This window comes from Erpetoichthys calabaricus, chromosome 16, assembly GCF_900747795.2.
Source record: "Erpetoichthys calabaricus chromosome 16, fErpCal1.3, whole genome shotgun sequence".
Lineage (NCBI taxonomy): Eukaryota > Metazoa > Chordata > Cladistia > Polypteriformes > Polypteridae > Erpetoichthys > Erpetoichthys calabaricus.
In genome coordinates, this window is record NC_041409.2 from 85366774 (window position 1) to 85388052 (window position 21279).

At 42.3% G+C, this 21279-nt stretch overlaps 1 protein-coding gene across 1 annotated transcript in view; it reads right to left on the reverse strand.

Moving 5' to 3' along the window:
- Nucleotides 1-1215: 1215 nt before the first annotated feature.
- The window catches only part of slc25a21 (solute carrier family 25 member 21), a 544109-nt gene continuing 524045 nt past the window's right edge, over nucleotides 1216-21279 (reverse strand). The window contains exons 10-11 of the mRNA XM_028821245.2: nucleotides 8710-8762; nucleotides 1216-5118 (exon numbers count right to left, since the gene is read on the reverse strand). Of these exons, the coding sequence (XP_028677078.1) occupies nucleotides 5057-5118; nucleotides 8710-8762 (115 nt within the window). The 3' untranslated portion in view covers nucleotides 1216-5056. The remainder of the gene's footprint in view (nucleotides 5119-8709; nucleotides 8763-21279) is intronic.

Consider the following 21279-nt stretch of genomic DNA (forward strand, 5'->3'; position numbering starts at 1 on the left):
GAGTGGTCACTCGAAGCCAAGCTGGGTTAGGATTCTTTCCAACTCCCCAATCAGATACCACCAGAGGGATGGAAAGGTGCTGTCTAGTTCAGGAGAGAGGAGATCCTGCAAGGCCTTGGGAATGAAGCAGCAGGGAGCTTGGACTGCATGGGGAAAATGTGGTTGAGAGGACAGCAACTTGGAGTGAGCTCTGGAAAGAAGAACCTCATTGCATCGGATTTTTCATCCAGGAAGTATACAACATGCTTCCAAGCCCATCGAATTTGTACACCTGGGGCATAGCAGAGTCACCAGCATGCCCACTGTGTTCCAAGTGAGGAACCCTAGAACACGTCCTCACCAGCTGTACAGGGGCACTTGGAGAGGGAAGTTAATTGATGGAGGCATGATCAGGTCCTGAAGTTCATTGTTGAAGGAATCAGCACAGGAGCTGAGTGGGCAAAGAGGTGCCAACCATCCAAGAAGACCATCACTTTTGTTAGAGCTGAAAGGCAGCCAAAATCTTGCCAAGAGTTCATCATTCTGCAGGCATCCCGGCATCAGCAAAAGACTGGAAGTTATTCTTGGGCTTCAGATGGCAGCTGAAGTTCCCCAGCCATATTGCAGCCACCACCCTGCAACCAGTTACTGTATACTCCTTGTGTCTGAATCCATTAAGCAAGTCAAGCTACTGGAGCTAACAGTCCCATAGAAAGATTGCTTGGACAAAGCTTTCAAAAGGAAGCTCTCCATGTGTGCAGAACTGGTCAGCATCTGTCAGAAGTCAAGATGGAGAGCTAGGTTTTTCCCGTTGAAAGTTGGGTGCAGGGGATTTGCGGCCCATTCTCTGGTTAGAGCCTTTAGTAGTTTAGACATCGAAGGAGAGAGGGAAAGGAAAGCCATTTGCAGCACCATCAAAGTGGCAGAGAGAGCCTCAAGATGGCTGTGGCTCAGGAGAGTTGAGCCATGGGGTCAGAGTAGATGGCCATGTAGACACATGCTGGGGTCTGATCATCCCAAGTGGGGAAACCTAGAGGAGTGTGTATGACGCTGAATGACCGGAAACACCCAATGATCCCAGGAACATCACTGATGCGGTGTCCAGACCGAGGCATCAGCAGATGTATATTCACAGCCAGCAATGGACGTCAGGTGCTTGTAAAGTGAAAGGCACTTCTGTGAGCCCAAAAAACAGTGGCATTGACAAAACACACCCATACACAAAAGAAACTGATGTAAAATTTTAATTATTATAAAATACCCAAAAACAGTCAATGAACAGGACTTAATATAAAGGTGACAAAGGTTTTATTTTTGCTAAATGTATTTTTCTTTAGTAATCCTGATATAAAAATTATTATTGCTGAAGGAAATCCTCTCTTTATACAATAAGCACTGTATCTCAAAAACTTTTCAGATTTCCAAGATCTTGATCTTCATTTTTAAACTGGACTCCTTTGTTTTGAGGTAAAAGGGTAGACAAGTAACTTCAACATTCATTTATTTAACGGTTAGTAATCATTTAGCAAGGCTGATACCTGTTCTTTCTCAGTGCAACCCTACTCAGGAAAACTCTGTTTCTATATAAAAATCTGAATTTTCCAATTTGGAAAAAACATTGTTTTGTATAGTTTACATATATGCCACTCAGGTTTGGCTTCTCACTTGAAAATGATGCTACCAAGACAGGCTCTTGTACCCATGATCCCTAGACTGGACACAGCAAGTAGTTTGTAGTTTGTATTTGTATAAAATTATTCTGAGATGTTGTCAGTTCCCCTTGAAAGCTTCACATTTGGACTGGAAACCAGAAATCTCTACACTACAAAGTTGGGCATCTTCATTGTAGAAAATTTGTAGTTTGTACTCTTAAGGTGTACAGGAGGCAGTGAAGTTAACTATATATGTGTATAATATGAGACACACCATTAGGGGCATCCTTAAAGCTCTAAAATAAAATGTAATTTGCCTCAAGACCATGAGTCTGCACTGTCACTAACTCCTTCTCCCCTTTTGTTCCCAGAGCAGAAAACAATTGGCTGGAAGAACTATAGTGTCACTTCCTCTGACATCACAAAGGTCCCACCTCTTCCGCTCCAATCTGCTTATAAGAATATCAACACCTGGACGTCAGCATTCAGTTAGGAACCCGCCATTGGGAGAGTTGGACTCTTGCTCCAGTAGCTACCTTTGAAGAGGAGATGAACTTAAGTACTCCATATTATCATTTTCATATGGATTTGTTATCATATTATTTAATAGTTGTCCCAATAAAATGGGTTTCGCCCGGTTGGTGCCCCAAACATTTATCTTGTTCAGTCTGATAATATTACAATATATGCAGTATATATGGTGATGAAGAACGGGGAGGTGAAAGCCCATATGAAGAGCAGGTCAATCTACCTTCACAAAGATGGGTTACACAAGACATGAAATGAAACAGGAGAAATTAAATCAATGTGTTTTCAAATATTATTATATATTATAGCCCCACAAGCAAATTGGGGAGGACAGCCAGTTTGACCCTCACCAGTACACCTTTACGGTGAGGGGGAATGAGGAAGAGTTTGTGTTTCCAGCTGGGACTCCAGAATTATTTACTGCTGGATGCCCACAAATAAGTATTGGCTATGACTTAAAAGACCATCCTCCCACTTGGCAGGGCTGAGCTTGGAGTAAGGAGATAACCAGTGAAAAACACTCAACTAGTAAAAAGAGGATAGAAGGAAAGCCAAAGTAATGGGCAGTGTGGTTTTTGTAGAAGGTTTACAGGGAGAGGTGCACAAGTTGCCTACTCTGATGTTCCTTGTATTTTATAAGTGGAAAACCCAGAGGCAGGACCACCTTTGCGTCGCCATTAAGGGACAACACTCAGCCCATGAATTCAAACTTGGAAGCGAGTTCCTTAGTGGTTCATGAATTGTTCGACCTTCTAAGAGTGTTTCTCATGGTTTTTTGAATTTATTGCTTCTGTGTTGACCTTTGATTATTTGGATTACATTTGAGATTCAATTTTTTTTGTTTGCCTTTTAGTCAGACCCCTTCTACCTTCATTTTGGCATTTGCCAACTTTTGATTTTTGTTCCTCTCAATAAATATTTTAATTTCTAAAGTATGATTTTCTTATTATATTTATAATTTGATTTGTTCCTAAGGCTGAGGGTGTTTATAGACTGTTTATAGAAGGGCCGTTTTCATATTTTGGATCATGAAAGTACATTTTGAAATCTCCTTTTTGGCCTGTATAGGCTGAAGCCTGCCAGTAGAGTATTGGAATCAGGCTGCCTTTGAGTGAGGCATTTTCTGGGCAGGTTTTGTTTGGACCCTGGCCTATTTTATGGGTCCTTTAGAGACCTCAAAACCATTTTGTCATTTTGTGTGCTGCTCATTGTAGCATACTGTATTGTAATGTCTTGACAAACCTGCACTGCTGTTATTTTCAGATGGCTGGAGAGAGTATTGGAAAGGCTAGCTGGCAGTCATGACAGCTTGCAAAGTCTGGCAGCCGAAATGTTGGAGGGCAACCTACAAGGGGACTACCTAACAAGAGGTGAGTGGCATCAAACGAGCTGTTCTCTAGGATAAAGAGGTAAGTGGACTGTAAGAAAAAGCCCTTCATCGAGTGGTGAAAAGAGCAGGAATCTCAGTGTGGTGGACCAAGGGTGTGCTCGGGGGCCAGATCATCCAGAGTGATTTGAAGGGTCAGTGCTGGTGTGCTCTGGGGCTGAAACACTGGAGCAGGGCACAAAGACATTTATGGTGTACTGTGACGCCAGGACTACCAGAATGTGTGGCTGAGACATGTGTGGCATGCTCTAAAGACTAGAAACACCACTGATTCTTGGAGTATAACATATCTCCTCCTAATGGAAAGTACTAACTTATTGTATATAGTTAGAAAATTGGTTACATTTCTATAGTTTTTTTTTCGGATTTGCAATAAATGCGATATTGGCTCAGATTCTAATAAATCTTTTAACATTTGGCAGTTACAATATATACAGTACTGCACCTACATCCTACACAAACACTGTGCATATCCCAGATCCTAGTTTCTTCACAAGTCTGCATTAAAGATGAGAGGTGACTGTGTTGACATTTATGTGTCTGAGTAACTCCTAGATGAACAGTTTTCACTAAGACTAGCACACAATATTTCCTTGTGATGCATTCATCACATCACTATATGTATATTATGTGTATTTACTATTTAATAACGCAATTATTGTATTATAATTTCATTGCCAGGCTATGGTTGCATGAGCACCTAACAAGGGTACATTTACTTTTTCCCCCCTGTAATAACAACTACTACCATTTTTGTTGTAGGACGAATGCTGATCTGATATAAAAATATAGCTCTTTTTTTAACGCTAAACATATATTTCTTGGCGTATCATATACGACTTGAATGTATAAGCTTGTGGGACCTCTAATGAACATTTGACAGGATATGCTTGGATGAAGATCTTGCAAGATCCCCTGTAAAATGAGGATGGGCTAAAACTTCTGTGACATATGAAAATGTAGCACAACATGAGTAGAGGGGTGACAAAGCAGCCATGCGTTACTTGGACGCAGATTATACTCTTAAATGATGACGTGTTTGGATGTGATCTTCTTGGTTACTTGTATATTCTTGGTTACCTTTATTGGAATCATTCTATTAAGGAACCTTACATTCCATAGTTTGATACACATTCTTCTACTACAAGTTTTCAGATGTTGTTCTTTAATATAAAAACAATGGAGTAGTGTTTAGAAATCTCATGTGATTTCCAGAAGCTGGTAAAGCCTTTCTGGATTTGAGATGGTTCAGCCAAATGCAACTCATAGTTCAACATAAGGAGTCCCAAAAGTATTTCCAGCTGCTTTCCTGTGATGGCTTCACTGTCATCTTGTGAAAAAGGCAAGGAATTACAGACATTTTTTAGAAAGAAATTAAAAGCATAAAGTTAAAATGTAAACATCAATCTGGTCATATAAATATGAATCACTCATATTCAGAGGAATGGGGATGTATCATATCTTGCAATGATCCAACTGCACTCCCGTCTTCAGAAGGTATTGGGCTACTTCACCAGTTCCTCTGCAGCCACCCATATGCATATTCATAAACTAGAAGCATCACGGCGCCCCCTAGGCACAAACAGATGGAAGTTATGCTAATGGTCATTAAAAAAAAAAAAGTGGGTTCAAATGCACATGCAATTATCATCATTCTCCTCATTGTGAACTCCGTACTGATTAGAAGGCAGAAACCCCCAGGGATCTCAGACTTTCCATATGCCACCTATGGCTCTTTGAAAAAGCACATAAAAACACAAGGAGAAGAAGCTGTTTGAAGAATATGCAGACACCAGCACTGAGAAGCTGTCTTTGTTAATTTCTCTCTAATTGTATGAACATGGCAGCTTTACACAAACTTTCTTCTGTTTCCAATTGACTTAGGGACCTTACTGCAAAGTCCGACCCACTCACATGATTCCTTAACATGCTGAGTTGACTGTGCCGTGTCATAGGTTCTTGTGTGCTTTCTCTTTGATTATTAATTTCAAAAAGTTATTAGGAGGCCGCGCATTGCAAGTGCAGGCATCCTTTTGACAGCCTAGTGTTTCTTTCCCATTTTTATGATGTACATTTTCAATAATAACTTCCAGACATTTCTAGTTATATCATTTTGAAATCCCAGTGCCATACAATGTGAATTATAAATGAAGATTCTTGCATATGAAAACTCCCTGACAAGTATGCAGAGGTGTCCCGTACAACAAGGGCAGATGACTCCTTTACATGTCCCCTTGCCTTCAAAGTCCCTGAACCTTGCAGTTTGAGTTGCCTTTGCATACGCTCTTCCTGTTCTCATTGCATCTCTGCTGTTGGTCATAAGCAAGATGATTAATATAAACTACTACTGACTCTTCTGTTTTCTGTTTGTCTTCCTGGTGCCACTGCTAAGCTGTACACCCTGCTTATGGTAAAGACACCAGAGATACTGGGGGCTCTGGAATCAACAGAAGAAAGGATTCAGTCTTCTTGAGTTTTATAATTTAAAACTAAGGTTTAAAATTAAGATTGTTAAGACCACCATGGCCTGATGGTGGATCCTACTGCCCCAGTGCAGTGACGGGGGACACTGTGCTATAAAATTTGGTGCTGTCCTTTGGATGAGATGTCAAACCTGACTTTCTATGGTCATAAAAAAATTCCTGAGCATCTTTCAAAAAAAGTAGGGTGTGCCTGGCTTGGTCTCTCTGGCCCCTTAACCATTCCCTGTCCTGTATTGGCTATCTCTCACTTCTTCACTATCTAATAGATAAAGTGAGGTGTGCGTATTGGCACAAGAATGGCTGCCTTCGCATCTTCCAGGTGAAGGCTACTAATTAGTCATGGTTGAAGTGGTTTCTCCACTGTCTATATTATGCACTTTAAGTGGGTTAGAAAAGCGCTATATAAAATAAAATCATTATTATTAGTAGGTTAGGTCAGGTCAGTTTGGTGAGCATGCCCTGGTACAATGCGTTCCCACACCCACCACACGACAAAACAGCTTGAGGGTCTTATTTGGCAAAACCCCAGGCAGATACGTGGTCCAGTCCCACCCTCCAGAAAGGGCCCTTTTATTATTTATTTATTTTTGTTAGACTTCCCAAAACAACCTTATATAATACTAGAGAATGCTTCTTTTTTATATATATATTTTATGTTATTAAAATCAAAAAACATTCCATACATGTAAGTCAAGTTTAACAAAACTGGTCTGAAACAAATCGACCCCCACCCATGAGAAAGAGAGCTAAGTCAGCAGAGCAGCACTTTAAATATAGTAAAAATATGTAAATAAACAAATAAATAATTAAAAATAGAATAAAAAAAGAGGGGCGAGAATCCTCTTCCTCAATTTAAATGTTTATTCTAAAATGTTATTTATCAGAACCTGATAGGTTTTGAAAGAGTTTTGTACAGATCCTGTAAGTGAGAATTTGATTTCTTCCAATTTTAGATAATATATAACATCAGTTACCCAATGACTTAAAAGAGGTGAGTTAGGATTCTTCCACTTGAACAAGATAAGTCTACGTGCCAATAGTGTTGTAAAGGCAATTACAGTTTGTTTGTCCTTCTCCACTTTAACTCTTTTAGGACGTATGTCGACTTTTGTCGACACAAAGGGTTGAGGGCGGTAAAAGCTGTAAACATCGATAAAGCTCACTGTTATGTTATAGGTGGGCCCTCTTTGCTGGGACGACTATTAAACTTATTGACTTGATGTTGAAGGCCAGTGTGTGCATGAATAGCGTAGTGTAAACAACATCTAGACATTGGGCGAAAATATATTATTTATTTATTTATTTTTATTTAACAGACTCTGACTTATCAAACTTTGATTTTGATGAAAGTGATCTGGAAATGGAAAACGAAAGTCAGGTACCTGTATCAGCTGATCGGTCCCCAGCTGATCGTGCAGTTGCCTACAGCAACAATTCGCCTAGGAGGTCTACACAAACACTGATTTTGATGCAAATGATCTGGAAAGTGAAAACGAAAGATAGGTACCTAGATGAGCTGATCTGCACACAGCTGATTGGTTCCCAGCTGATCGTAGAGCTGAACACGCTTGTGTAGATGACACGCCTACAGCAACTGCATAGATTCGTGGGAAGCATGCTGGCTACTGGACTTCACCAAACAACACAGCATGCTAGTGGACACTTCAGATGACCAGCCACTCGACTACTTCAGGCTTTTTTTTATCCCTTATCCTGGGCAAGTCACTTATTATTATGTGAATCTCCCCTTGGAATCAATAAAGTATCTATCTATCTATCTATCTATCTATCTATCTATCTATCTATCTATCTATCTATCTATCTATCTATCTATCTATCTATCTATCTATCTATCTATCTATCTATCTATCTATCTATCTATCTATCTGTCTGTCTGTCTGTCTGTCTGTCTTGACAGCATAAACAGACTGTCGGAATACGGAAAAATTGATACTGTTCCTGAAAAGCACCTTGTGATTGGTTCACTGTGAAAGATGCTATTTAAAACCAATTGACCACCAGCCTGTTTGCCATTCCTTCTGTACTTGTTATGAGCCTGGGGGCTGATTCTAGTTTTCTACGTATTTTGTAATTTTATTTTCACGTTGAGGTTATGAATATTTTTATCATTACTCTGCTGATATTCACATGCCATGGTTTTTGATCGCTGCCACCGTAATTTAAGGTATTTTTTTAATGCTCATGGCCATACTGTTGCTGGCAATGCCACCTCATTGCTGGCAAATGGTGGATGGAACTTAGAACATGTGATGTCATTGGAAAGCAGTTATTTTAGATGGCAGTGTGCCTATGGTAGTGTCCAAGTTTCCGGATTCAGTTAAAAAAATGTTAGTGCATTAGTGCAGTAGTTAGTGTAAATCTATTTAGCAGGACTTTTTTAGAATTTGTTTTGATATTGATTTTTGGTTTACATTCGGCTTTGGCAGTTTGGTTGTTCCTTCTCATTTTGGACTTTTAAATTTTTCTGGTTAACATTTTTTTTCTGATTCGTCTCCTCACCTGGCACCCTGTTGCCTTTTCTCCTGCCATTTCTTCATCTTTGGCAAAACAGTACTAATACAGTATGTTAAGACTTTGAAAATTGTGTTATAAATCACTTTGGATAAACCTTTATAAATAATAAATAAATTAATATTAAAATGTAAATAAATGTAATTACCTGGCCCAAGTCTCATAACTTTGGGCACCAATCCTTTGTACAAGGCCAGATACCTGCAAAACAAATAATTGTATTAAATGATATAGATATGGACATGAATGTGCATTTCCATGTGCATTAATTTCTTTTTAATTCATTTAAAGAGATGTTGTTCAAGTTTACTGTCATACCAAAATTTACTGTCAGTACAGTGAGATTCAGTCTAATGACAATAGTAAAATACCAATAATAATACAATGGCAAGCATCAGATGAGGTACATGAAGGGTGAGTCTAAACCTAAAAAGTTCTGGGTCCAAACCATTAACACTTTTTTTTTTCAACATGATCTCCACAATTACCAATTACTTTGTTATAAAATTCACAAACCTTTTCTATGCCACTCATATAAAATGCCTTGTCTTTTATGTGCAAAAGCTCTTCTGTAGTTGACTTGATGTCTTCATCATTCGCACAACATTGTCCTGCAGAGGGGACATTCAGTTTGGGGAACATGAGGCAATCACATTGGTCCACATCGGGACAACGTGTTGCGTCTCAGGGAATCCAGCCTTTGGGGCCCATGCAGAGTGAGCTGAAAGAGTGTCATGATGAAGAAGAAGGGTGGTCAACAGCCAACATTCCCCCTAAGCTGTGCGGCCATGCACCTGATAAAAAATTGCCGTGCACCAAAAGGTGTGGCTGCTCAACTTTGTCATGAGATTCCACACTTATCTGAACAACACTGTATCGCTCACCAGGAAAACCTCGCCATTGATGACACTTGCAAGCACGTTCAAGTTAATTCAGGACATTGAGACCCTACTGCGAACAGTGTATACGATGTTTAGCTGGTCGTCGGTGAAATGAACAGAATTCACAGAAATGGCGGCAGTTCTAGACAACAATTCAGTTTAATTTTGGCCATTGAATGAAGTGCAATGGCTTTCTAGGCATTTTGCACTAAGAGCTTTCATCAGAAATATTCCCGTTTTGATTGATTACTGTAAGAAGCAGGTCGAACAATGTAACAATCCAATGAGCAAATACTGCATTAGACAGCTGACCAACCCACAGATTCAAGCTGCACTAATAATATTCGATGATATGATTGGTGAATTAGCTGAATTGAGCAGATTATTACAGCGAAACAACTTGACACCAATTGAAGCATTTCAGTTTGTGAAGGCGAGAATGTTAAAGTTGCACGCTCAGTACTTGGGTGAGAACGTGCACTGGAGTGAGGAAGCAAAAGCCTTTATGAATGGTGATAAGGAAGTCAATGTGACACCTATTGTCCGGTTTGTTGAATGTATCTGTTTGCACATGTGGAGGCTTGCTTTCCAGAAAATGAATTGATAGACTGGAGGTTGTTCGAAGGCACAGTTATTTCCAACACAGCTGACTTTGACAATGGAGAAACAGAAATCACAAAGCTGGTGGAAAGGTTACCATCATTTCCTTCCCCAGTCAACTGAGCTGAATGAGCTGTCAAAGACAGTGATGATGCAGTATCGCAATTTTCGATTTGTTATGTCTGAAAAACTCAAAATCGGTCTGCTTAGGACATTTGCAGATATACAGTAGTTCAATATGTACTCAAAGAAGAAGAAGAATTTGCGATGCAACGTTTCAAGCGTCGAGTGCCAATTGAGAATGCGGTTTCAGTCTCATGAATGCCATCAAGACAAAATCTCATAACTGCCTTGAGGCAGAACATTTGGATATACTGATGTGCATAAAGTCGTATCAAAACTCTGGACGAGCATTCAGTTTGGATCATGTTTTTCAGTGTTGGTGTGCGCACAAGGATAGGCATCAAATACTGTAATGGTATAAAATAACTTGTTAACTGTCCATCCATCCATCCATCCACTGTCTCCCGCTTATCCGAGGTCGGGTCGCGGGGGCAGCAGCTTGAGCAGAGATGCCCAGACTTCCCTCTCCCCGGTCACTTCTTCTAGCTCTTCCGGGAGAATCCCAAGGCGTTCCCAGGCCAGTCGAGAGACATAGTCCCTCCAGCGTGTCCTGGGTCTTCCCCGGGGCCTCCTCCCGGTTGGACGTGCCCGGAACACCTCACCAGGGAGGCGTCCAGGAGGCATCCTGATCAGATGCCCGAGCCACCTCATCTGACTCCTCTCGATGCGGAGGAGCAGCGGCTCTACTCTGAGCCCCTCCCGGATGACTGAGCTTCTCACCCTATCTTTAAGGGAAAGCCCAGACACCCTGCGGAGGAAACTCATTTCAGCCGCTTGTATTCGCGATCTCGTTCTTTCGGTCACTACCCATAGCTCATGACCATATGTGAGGGTAGGAACATAGATCGACTGGTAAATTGAGAGCTTTGCCTTGCGGCTCAGCTCCTTTTTCACCACGACAGACCGATGCAATGCCCGCATTACTGCGGATGCCGCACCGATCCGCCTGTCGATCTCACGCTCCATTCTTCCCTCACTCGTGAACAAGACCCCGAGATACTTGAACTCCTCCACTTGGGGCAGGATCTCGCTACCAACCCTGAGAGGGCACTCCACCCTTTTCCGGCTGAGGACCATGGTCTCGGATTTGGAGGTGCTGATTCTCATCCCAGCCGCTTCACACTCGGCTGCGAACCGATCCAGAGAGAGCTGAAGATCACGGCCTGATGAAGCAAACAGGACAACATCATCTGCAAAAAGCAGTGACCCAATCCTGAGCCCACCAAACTGGACCCTCTCAACACCCTGGCTGCGCCTAGAAATTCTGTCCATAAAAGATATGAACAGAATCGGTGACAAAGGGCAGCCCTGGCGGAGTCCAACTCTCACTGGAAACGGGTTCGACTTACTGCCGGCAATGCGGACCAAGCTCTGGCACCGATCGTACAGGGACTGAACAGCCCTTATCAGGGGGGCCGGTACCCCATACTCTTGGAGTACCCCCCACAGGATTCCCCGAGGGACATGGTCGAATGCCTTTTCTAAGTCCACAAAACACATGTAGACTGGTTGGGCAAACTCCCATGCACCCTCCAGGACCCTGCTAAGGGTATAGAGCTGGTCCACTGTTCCGTGACCAGGACGAAAACCACACTGTTCCTCCTGAATCCGAGGCTCGACTATCCGACGGACCCTCCTCTCCAGGACCCCTGAATAGACTTTTCCAGGGAGGCTGAGGAGTGTGATCCCTCTGTAGTTGGAACACACCCTCCGATCCCCTTTCTTAAAGAGGGGGACCACCACCCCGGTCTGCCAATCTAGAGGCACTGTCCCTGATGTCCATGCGATGTTGCAGAGGCGTGTCAGCCAAGACAGTCCTACAACATCCAGAGCCTTGAGGAACTCCGGGCGTATCTCATCCACCCCCGGGGCCCTACCACCAAGGAGTTTTTTGACCACCTCGGTGACCTCAGTCCCAGAGATGGGGGAGCCCACCTCTGAGTCCCCAGGCTCTGCTTCCTCATTGGAAGGCATGTTAATGGGATTGAGGAGGTCTTCGAAGTATTCCCCCCACCGACCCACAACATCCTGAGTCGAGGTCAGCAGCGCACCATCCCCACCATATACAGTGTTGACACTGCACTGCTTCCCCTTCCTGAGACGCCGGATGGTGGACCAGAATCTCCTCGAAGCCGTCCGAAAGTCATTCTCCATGGCCTCCCCAAACTCCTCCCACGCCCGAGTTTTTGCCTCAGCAACCACCAAAGCCGCATTCCGCTTGGCCTGCCGGTACCTATCAGCTGCCTCCGGGGTCCCACAGGACAAAAGGGTCCTGTAGGACTCCTTCTTCAGCTTGACGGCATCCTTCACCGCCGGTGTCCACCAGCGGGTTCGGGGATTGCCGCCACGACAGGCACCGACCACCTTACGGCCACAGCTCCGGTCAGCTGCCTCAACAATAGAGGCACGGAACATGGCCCATTCGGACTCAATGTCCCCCACCTCCCTCGGGATGTGGTCGAAGTTCTGCCGGAGGTGGGAGTTGAAGCTACTTCTGACAGGGGGCTCTGCCAGACGTTCCCAGCAGACCCTCACAACATGTTTGGGCCTACCACGCCTGACAAGCATCCTCCCCCACCATCGAAGCCAACTCACCACCAGGTGGTGATCAGTTGACAGCTCCGCCCCTCTCTTCACCCGAGTGTCCAAGACATGTGGCCGCAAGTCCGACGACACGACCACAAACTCGATCATCGAACTGAGGCCTAGGGTGTCCTGGTGCCAAGTGCACATATGAACACCCCTATGCTTGAACATGGTGTTCGTTATGGACAATCCGTGACGAGCACAGAAGTCCAATAACAAAACACCGCTCGGGTTCAGATCAGGGGGGCCATTCCTCCCAATCACGCCCTTCCAGGTCTCACTGTCATTGCCCACGTGAGCATTGAAGTCTCCCAGCAGAACGAGGGAGTCCCCAGAAGGTATGCCCTCTAGCACCCCCTCCAGGGACTCCAAAAAGGGTGGGTACTCCGAACTGCTGTTCGGTGCATACGCACAAACAACAGTTAGGACCCGTCCCCCCACCCGAAGGCGAAGGGAGGCTACCCTCTCGTCCACCGGGGTAAACCCCAATGTACAGGCTCCAAGTTGGGGGGCAATAAGTATACCCACACCTGCTCGGCGCCTCTCACCGGGGGCAACTCCAGAGTGGTAGAGAGTCCAGCCCCTCTCAAGGAGATTGGTTCCAGAGTCCAAGCTGTGCATCGAGGTGAGTCCAACTATATCTAGCCGGAACCTCTCAACTTCGCGCACTAGCTCAGGCTCCTTCCCCTTCAGAGAGGTGACATTCCACGTCCCAAGAGCCAGTTTCTGTAGTCGAGGATCGGACCGCCAAGGTCCCCGCCTTCGGCCACCACCCAACTCACACTGCACCCGACCTCCTTGGCCCCTCCCATAGGTGGTGAGCCCATGGGAAGGGGGACCCACGTTGCCTCTTCGGGCTGTGCCCGGCCGAGCCCCATGGGTGCAGGCCCGGCCACCAGGCGCTCGCCATCGAGCCCCACCTCCAGGCCTGGCTCCAGAGTGGGGCCCCGGTGACCCGCGTCCGGGCAAGGGAAAACGCCGTCCAAAATTGTTTTTCTTCATAGGAGGTTTAACTGTTCATATTTGAAATTTTGGTGTCAATTAATCTAGCCTCATATAGCAGTGTGTGTGTGAAATACGTTACATTTTCATGTTTTTCTGGCTGTTAAAAATTATAATTTAAAAATGACATAAATGGAAAGCACAGCACCGTGTATAAATAATCAGTTTCTTAACTCGCGCCGCTCTCTTGTGTTACCGCTCAGGCACATAGGTGATCCGCGCACACGGGATTGTTGTCAACAGCTTTTCTCTGACTTCTGTGATGCCAACGTCAGCCCTCGATGCACCCTTATCAAGCTTTGCCAATACATAAACCCTGCTCACCAATAGTCCATTACTTTTTTAAATATTAACATCTCTGCTAGAAACAGGAACCTCCAAAATATTCAACTTAAGTTTGTGCAGAGGATATAATAATAATAATAATAATAATAATAATAATAATAATAATAATAATTAACTCCATGTTAACTATATGTTATGGTCTTAGCCCCAGATACTCTATGTCCTCTATAAGTACATCAGTCTCCATGTGTTTTTTTGGGAAAGGTCTATCATAGCTACTTTTTGGTCTAAATTTGCCTATTTCTATTTTTCTCTTACTTGAACTTTTTCTTCTGCTTGATGTTTCTTCTCTCTCTTGTACCCATCTTCAACAGAGGCTATTCTCCCTCTGTTATTTTGCTGAAAAATCCATATTAATATCTTGCTATAAATTCACAGTCTGCCTATAGCCTCTTTTTTTTCACTTAGCCTTATTGGATGTTATCAGTGTTGAATGGTGAATCTGTGATTAAAATTAGTAAATGGAAGCTCTGAGCTAGATAACTTTTATTCAAAACTGGGTTTTGGGTGGAACTACTGATCAAAGAAGTGCACTTGGGGAACTGGGGACCAGTTGACGTGGCTGCGACTCAAACTTGACAGTTACAGCATCTCAAGCCTACAGTATATTCAATGGAAGTATCAGTAGAAAGGGATGGGAAGAGTGGGGTGGGCACCAGGGCTTAATTTATTTTATTTTACAATTTAATGGTGCTCATTTTTCTACCAGAACTTTCAATTTGGTAGATTTAATCCCTTGAATAAACAAGTGATCGCCAAAAAAATAAAGAATTTTCACTGACTGACTGCCTCAAGCACCAAAACAAATCAATGGCATAACCAGAATGTATGCAAATCCCCTTAAATGAAAGTCTGCAATGTGCACTTTAATCACATCTGAATAGATTGATTTGTCATTTTAAACTGTGGTACAGAGGGGTACAGCAAGGAAAAATGGGTCTTTGTCCCAAACATTATGGAGGACACTGCAATTTATTGAGTTCCTGCTTTTTCATACACTTTTGTTAATTCTTTGATTCTCTATATGTCCATATTGAAAGTTGCCTAAATCTTGGATCATTTTAAAGAGACATCCTGCCACAAGAGAATTCTGCAGCCCATCTCTTGACTGTGGCACATGAAGGGGACTGTTCCTGGGACACTCTGATGACGCCAGAATGAACCTGCAAAGGTGTATTGTTCTCCTGTGTTATAAATTTCACCACAGCACAATACCTGGCTTTGCAGCTTTTGGCATCCAGGCTGACTTAATTCTGAAACAAGAAACACAGACTATAAATCACAAATGACGGAACTCGTAATTCACATATTTTAGTACTTTGCCCACTTACAAACTCATCATTATAGAACAACTCTTTCAGGCTGAGAACTGAAAACGTTTTGATCACCGCTCAAATATAAGAAGCTCTCAGTAGGTTCGCTCATGCGTCTTATGGTACGATTGACTGTTGAGTAGCCATAACCTGAGGATAAAAAGTGTCTGTGAATGAAGTGGTACGTTGGATGAACGTGGTGTGCGGTCAGAGGATGCATATTTCAGTTAAGCACGAGCGCACATATTCCTTATTCCCCAGTGACAGGCCATACAGGAAACCAGACAAAGTGTTGACTTCAGCATTGCCTCTTTATAATTACTCTGGGTTTTTATTTGTTTTTATTTTTATTACCATTTCTTCACAACATGCAATGAAGAAGGCCTGCCTTTTAATAATTAGCCAGACATTTTGCAGTTTTTAGGTGGAGGGCTTATTTTTTATTATGATTTCACACTTAAACAGCCTCTACTCTAACCCACAGTCCATATGCATTTACACATTTAACTCCCCTTGTTTCAATCTACTGGTTTCCATATATTATTAAAGTACAGTATTCTTAATTCAAATTTTGGGTTTGCATCTCTGAAGGTCTTTTAAGAGTCAAAAGTTAATTAAAAGTGTAATGAATTCAAGACCCTGAGTTTGCAGGCATTGTAGAAGTGATAAATGCTGTTACAGCAGGGATCTCATACACAGTTGAATATTAAAATGGCAAAAATGACATAATGAAAAATTATAAGTTAGGGCGCTTTACCAGATTCCACTATGGTAAAACATATCAAAATATACCGGTCATAATAAATATTTTACAGACGTCAGAGAAGTCAACAAATCAAGTACAGACTGAGTGGAAGTAGCTGTGCAAAATCGTAAACAGCTCGGCACACAAGTGGACCACTTGGGATGTAATTTCCAACAAATTACTTCCTGACTTAAAACCTGATCTGTCTCCTGTTGCAAACTGGGAAATAGGAGACCAGTTGTGACCAAGTTTGACCCTCCACTAAAAAAAAACAAAAAAAAAAAAAACAACTTGACTAGGCCAGGAAAGTGAGTTACACTGGAAAATAGGAGAAGGATGTCTCCGAATTGACTTTAGGGAAAACTGTAAGAGAAAATGCAGTAGATAGACCACTTGCTCAGCTGTAGGGAGGAGACAGGAAACAAAATGACCTTCCAGTTACTTATAGCAGTTAGCTATAGCAGCTACAGGGGTGACTGAAGAGCTAAAACCTCTTAGTAATCCATCAGCCATTTTTGAAATACTAAGCCACAGGAGGCCAAAAGGAAAAGATGATTCTGAGACAAACGGAAAGTGGATTTGAGTCTGCTGTGTGACAGTACCAAGCAAAAAAATGTATGCATGGTGTGTTCGGGGGCTACGTTAAATGATACAAAAGTTTGACCATTTCCTAGTTTTTTGAATGACTTCATCCAAAAATCATTCATCACATTTTTGCTCATTAAGTATTATTGTAACAAGGAGGCAAATCCAAAAATAACAGAAGATAATTACATGTGCTAGTAGACTACATTAAATACACACCTTTTAAAACTACCAAACATTGCCATGTTGTTAAACATGTAGCCTGAATAGGCTTGTGGTGGCTCAGTAGCTTTCACACACAGTAGACTCAAATTCAAGTGATGTAAAAATGTATGTTAGTAGTGGAGGGTCTGTGACTAAAAATCAGTGTCAGTTTTACCCTAGGAAAAGAGAAAAGCAACTGAGAGAAATTCTCCATCTAGCTATTGATATTAATTCTTCTTCTTCTTTCGGCTACTCCCGTTAGGGGTTGCCACAGCGGATCATCTTCTTCCATATCTTTCTGTCCTCGTCATCTTGTTCTGTGACACCCACCACCTGCATGTCCTCTCTTACCACATCCATAAACTTCCTCTTAGGCCTTCCTCTATTCCTCTTGCCTGGCAGCTCTATCCTTAGCATCCTTCTCCCAATATACCCAGCATCTCTCCTCTGAACATGTTCAAACCAATGCAATCTCGCCTCTCTGACTTTGTCTCCCAACCGTCCTGACCCTCTAATGTCCTCTTTCCTAATCCTATCCATCCTTGTCACGCCCAATGCAAATCTTAACATCTTTACTCTGCCACCTCCAGCTCTGTCTCCTGCTTTCTGGTCAGTGCCACCATCTCCAACCCATATAACATAGCTGGTCTCACTACCATCCTGTAGACCTTCCCTTTCACTCTTCCTGATACCCGTCTGTCACAAATCACTCCTGACACTCTTCTCCACCCATTCCACCCTGCCTGCACTCTCTTTTTCACTTCTCTTCCACAATCCCCATTACTTTGTACTGTTGATTCCAAGTATTTAAACTCATCCACCTTCGCCAACTCTACTCTCTGCATCCTCACCATTCCACTGACCTCAATCTCATTTACACACATGTATTCTCTCTTGTTCCTACTTCATTCCTCTCCTCTCTAGAGCATATCTCCACCTCTCCAGGGTCTCCTCAACCTGCTCCCTACTCTCGCTACAGATCACAATGTCATCAGCAAACATCATAGTCCACAGGGACTCCTGTCTAATCTCGTCTGTCAACCTGTCTATCACCATTGCAAATCAAAAAGGGCTCACAGCTGATCCCTGATGTAATCCCACCTCCACCTTGAATGCATCTGTTGCTCCTACCGCAGACCTCACCACTGTCACACTTCCCTCGTACATATCCTGTACAACTCTTACGTACTTCTCTGCCACTTCCGACTTCTTCATACAATACCACAACTCCTCTCGAGACACCCTGTCATATGCTTTCTCCAGGTCCACAATTATTATTGATATTAATTAAAACCCAGTAATTCATTAAAATTTTATAAAAAACTAAGAACTTAGAAAGGAACTTATTTATCAATATATTTTTATTTTACTATTATATTGTATTGAGGATTACTTGTGTTCTGTTCTGTGTATTGTATTGTACTTTTTTTGACACCCACTGCATGCCCAACCTACCTGGAAAGGGATCTCTCATCGAATTGCCTTTCCCAAGGTTTCTTCCGTTTTTTCCCTTCTAGGGTTTTTTTTTTGGGAGTTTTTCCTCGTCTTATTAGAGAGTCAAGGCTGGGGGGCTGTCAAAAGCCCATTGCGGCACTTCTTGTGTGATTTTGGGCTATATAAAAATAAATGGTCTTGTTTTGTATTGTATTGTATTGTATTGTATTGTATTGTATTGTATTGATAGATAGATAGATAGATAGATAGATAGATAGATAGATAGATAGATAGATAGATAGATAGATAGATAGATAGATAGATAGATAGATAGTGAAAGGCACTATATGATAGATAGATAGATAGATAGACAGACAGACAGACAGACAGACAGACAGACAGACAGACAGACAGACAGACAGATAGATAGATAGATAGATAGATAGATAGATAGATAGATAGATAGATAGATAGATAGATAGATAGATAGATAGATAGATAGATAGATTATTTGTTCCCATGGGGAAATTTGGCTTTTTACAGAATCACTTTAAATAAATAAATAAATAAATGGACACACACTTTAGGCTGAAAACACAGCAGAATAACTACAAAGCAAGAAAATGAAAAAGAAAGAAAATATCTGACTTGGCTGTCCCAGTCCCAGTAAGGCGCTAGACAGGCATATTGCTGTTGGTACAGTATAAAGGAGTCCCCATAGCGTTTCTTCTTCTGCTGAATGATTCATTGGCTTTAAGTCCTCAGTGTCTGAATGTTACAGAGAAGGCAATGTGCAGCACTGTTCATAATAGAAATCAGTTTTGTTTTCACTCACTGACTCACCTTCCACCAGGTGGTCCAGACTGTGTCCCATAATTGAGCTTCCCTCTTAATTAGTTTGTTGATTCAGTGGCCCTCTCTTGAAGTGATGTCACCAGCCCAGCACACCACAGTACAGAAAGTCCCATTTGCCATAACAGAGTTATAGAAGACGTGAAGTACATCACTTCCCACATTAAGGGAATGCAATCTCCTAAAACAATGAGCCTGCTCTGTCATTTCTTCTGTAGTTACTCTGTGTTCCAAAACTAGTCCAACCTGTCTCAACAAATTTCTTTGAAGAATTATTCTTCCAAATTTCAACAAAATCACTAAATGAGGGACTGAGTTGTTTAATGTGGAAAGAAAGACAAACACGGCTACTGCAATAGGTGCTTCTCGTCTTATATGAGAATGAACCTAAAAAGGTGCCAATTAAACACCAGGCATTATGCACTAATCATATTGCTTTCATCACTTTCATGTTAACTGGCTATCTTAAGTAATTGAAGGGTTTTGGAGACCACTCATCCTAACAAATTTATAGACTTGATTTCTATTTGTGACTGACAGCAAGACCTGAGAGACTCGCTTAACCTGCCAAAAATGTGTATGCACATAACTATAATGTACATCTGAACTTGAAAATAGCCCTGGGAAGGTGTTTAGCACAGTAATTTGACATATAAAATCACAAGATTACAGGATATGGACCAAGAGGGTAGTCTCTTAACTTGGAATTTATATGAGTGTAAACAATTGCACTATTGATCTGAGCTTGAAGTGAATCTTGCATGACATTTACTACAGAATTTTGTTATCACTAATCTATCGGTTCAATGCATGGCCAGATCTACCATCAGGGTGACGTGGATGCACACCCTGGGGCCTTGTTCGCAAAGAGGCCTTAGCATATGTGAGAAAAAAAAGCATAATAACAGGAAAAGCAAACATTATTACTGACAGTACAAGAACTCACAGAAACACAGCACAAACCTCAACCCCACCTTGAGCCTCATGATTATTGACCTACAGTGTCTTGGGGTCACTGCCCTGTTGGAAGGTGAAACCTCGGTCCAATCTGAGGTCCAGAGCACTCTGGAGCAGGCCTTCCCAGTCCCTGGCACTAAAAAACAACTCCACAACATGATGCTGTCACCACCGTGTTTTATCATTGGAATGGCATTGCAGAGGTGATGAGTGGTGCCAGGTTTCCTCAAAATGTGCCACTTACAACTGAGGCCAGACAGTTCAATCTTGTTTTCATCAGAACAGAGAATCTTGTTTCTCATAGTCTAAAAGTCCTTTAGGTGCCATTCTTCAGTCTCCAAAAGGGCTTTCATTTGCCACCTGGTCGCTCTACCATAAAGGCCGGACTAATGGAGTGCTGAGGGGGTTACTGTCCTTCGGGAAGTTTTCTGCCATCTTCATAGAGGTTCTTTGGAACACAATCAGAGTGACCATCAGGTTCTTAGTCTCCAATCTTACCATCACCTTTCTCCCACAATTAGTTAGTTTTGTCTGGCGGCCAACTCTAGGAAGAGTTGTGGGTGTTCTAATCTTCTTACATTTTGGATTTATGACAGCTGTGTAATGGAGAACCTTCGATGTTGTAGGAATTTATCTGTGGTTTATCTCAAATCCGTGCTATGTCTCAATCCATCATCTATGCTCTGAAAGCAACTCCTTTGACCTCATGGCTTGTGTTTTGTTCAACATATCTATCTATCTATCTATCTATCTATCTATCTATCTATCTATCTATCTATCTATCTATCTATCTATCTATCTGTCTGTCTGTCTGTCTGTCTGTCTGTCTGTCTGTCTGTCTGTCTGTCTGTCTGTCTGTCTGTCTGTCTGTCTGTCTGTCTGTCTGTCTGTCTGTCTGTCTGTCTGTCTGTCTGTCTGTCTGTGAGTGACAACAAAGCTTGTCATTATAATTGGCAAAGTGGGGATTATACTGCCAGAAAACCCCTGGCAATTGAAACACAGCAATATACACAATGGTGCATTTTAGGTTGTCTTTATGTGTTAAATGTACGGCATATTTACAAGAATTCCCTGAATAGGGCCTTGGGGAA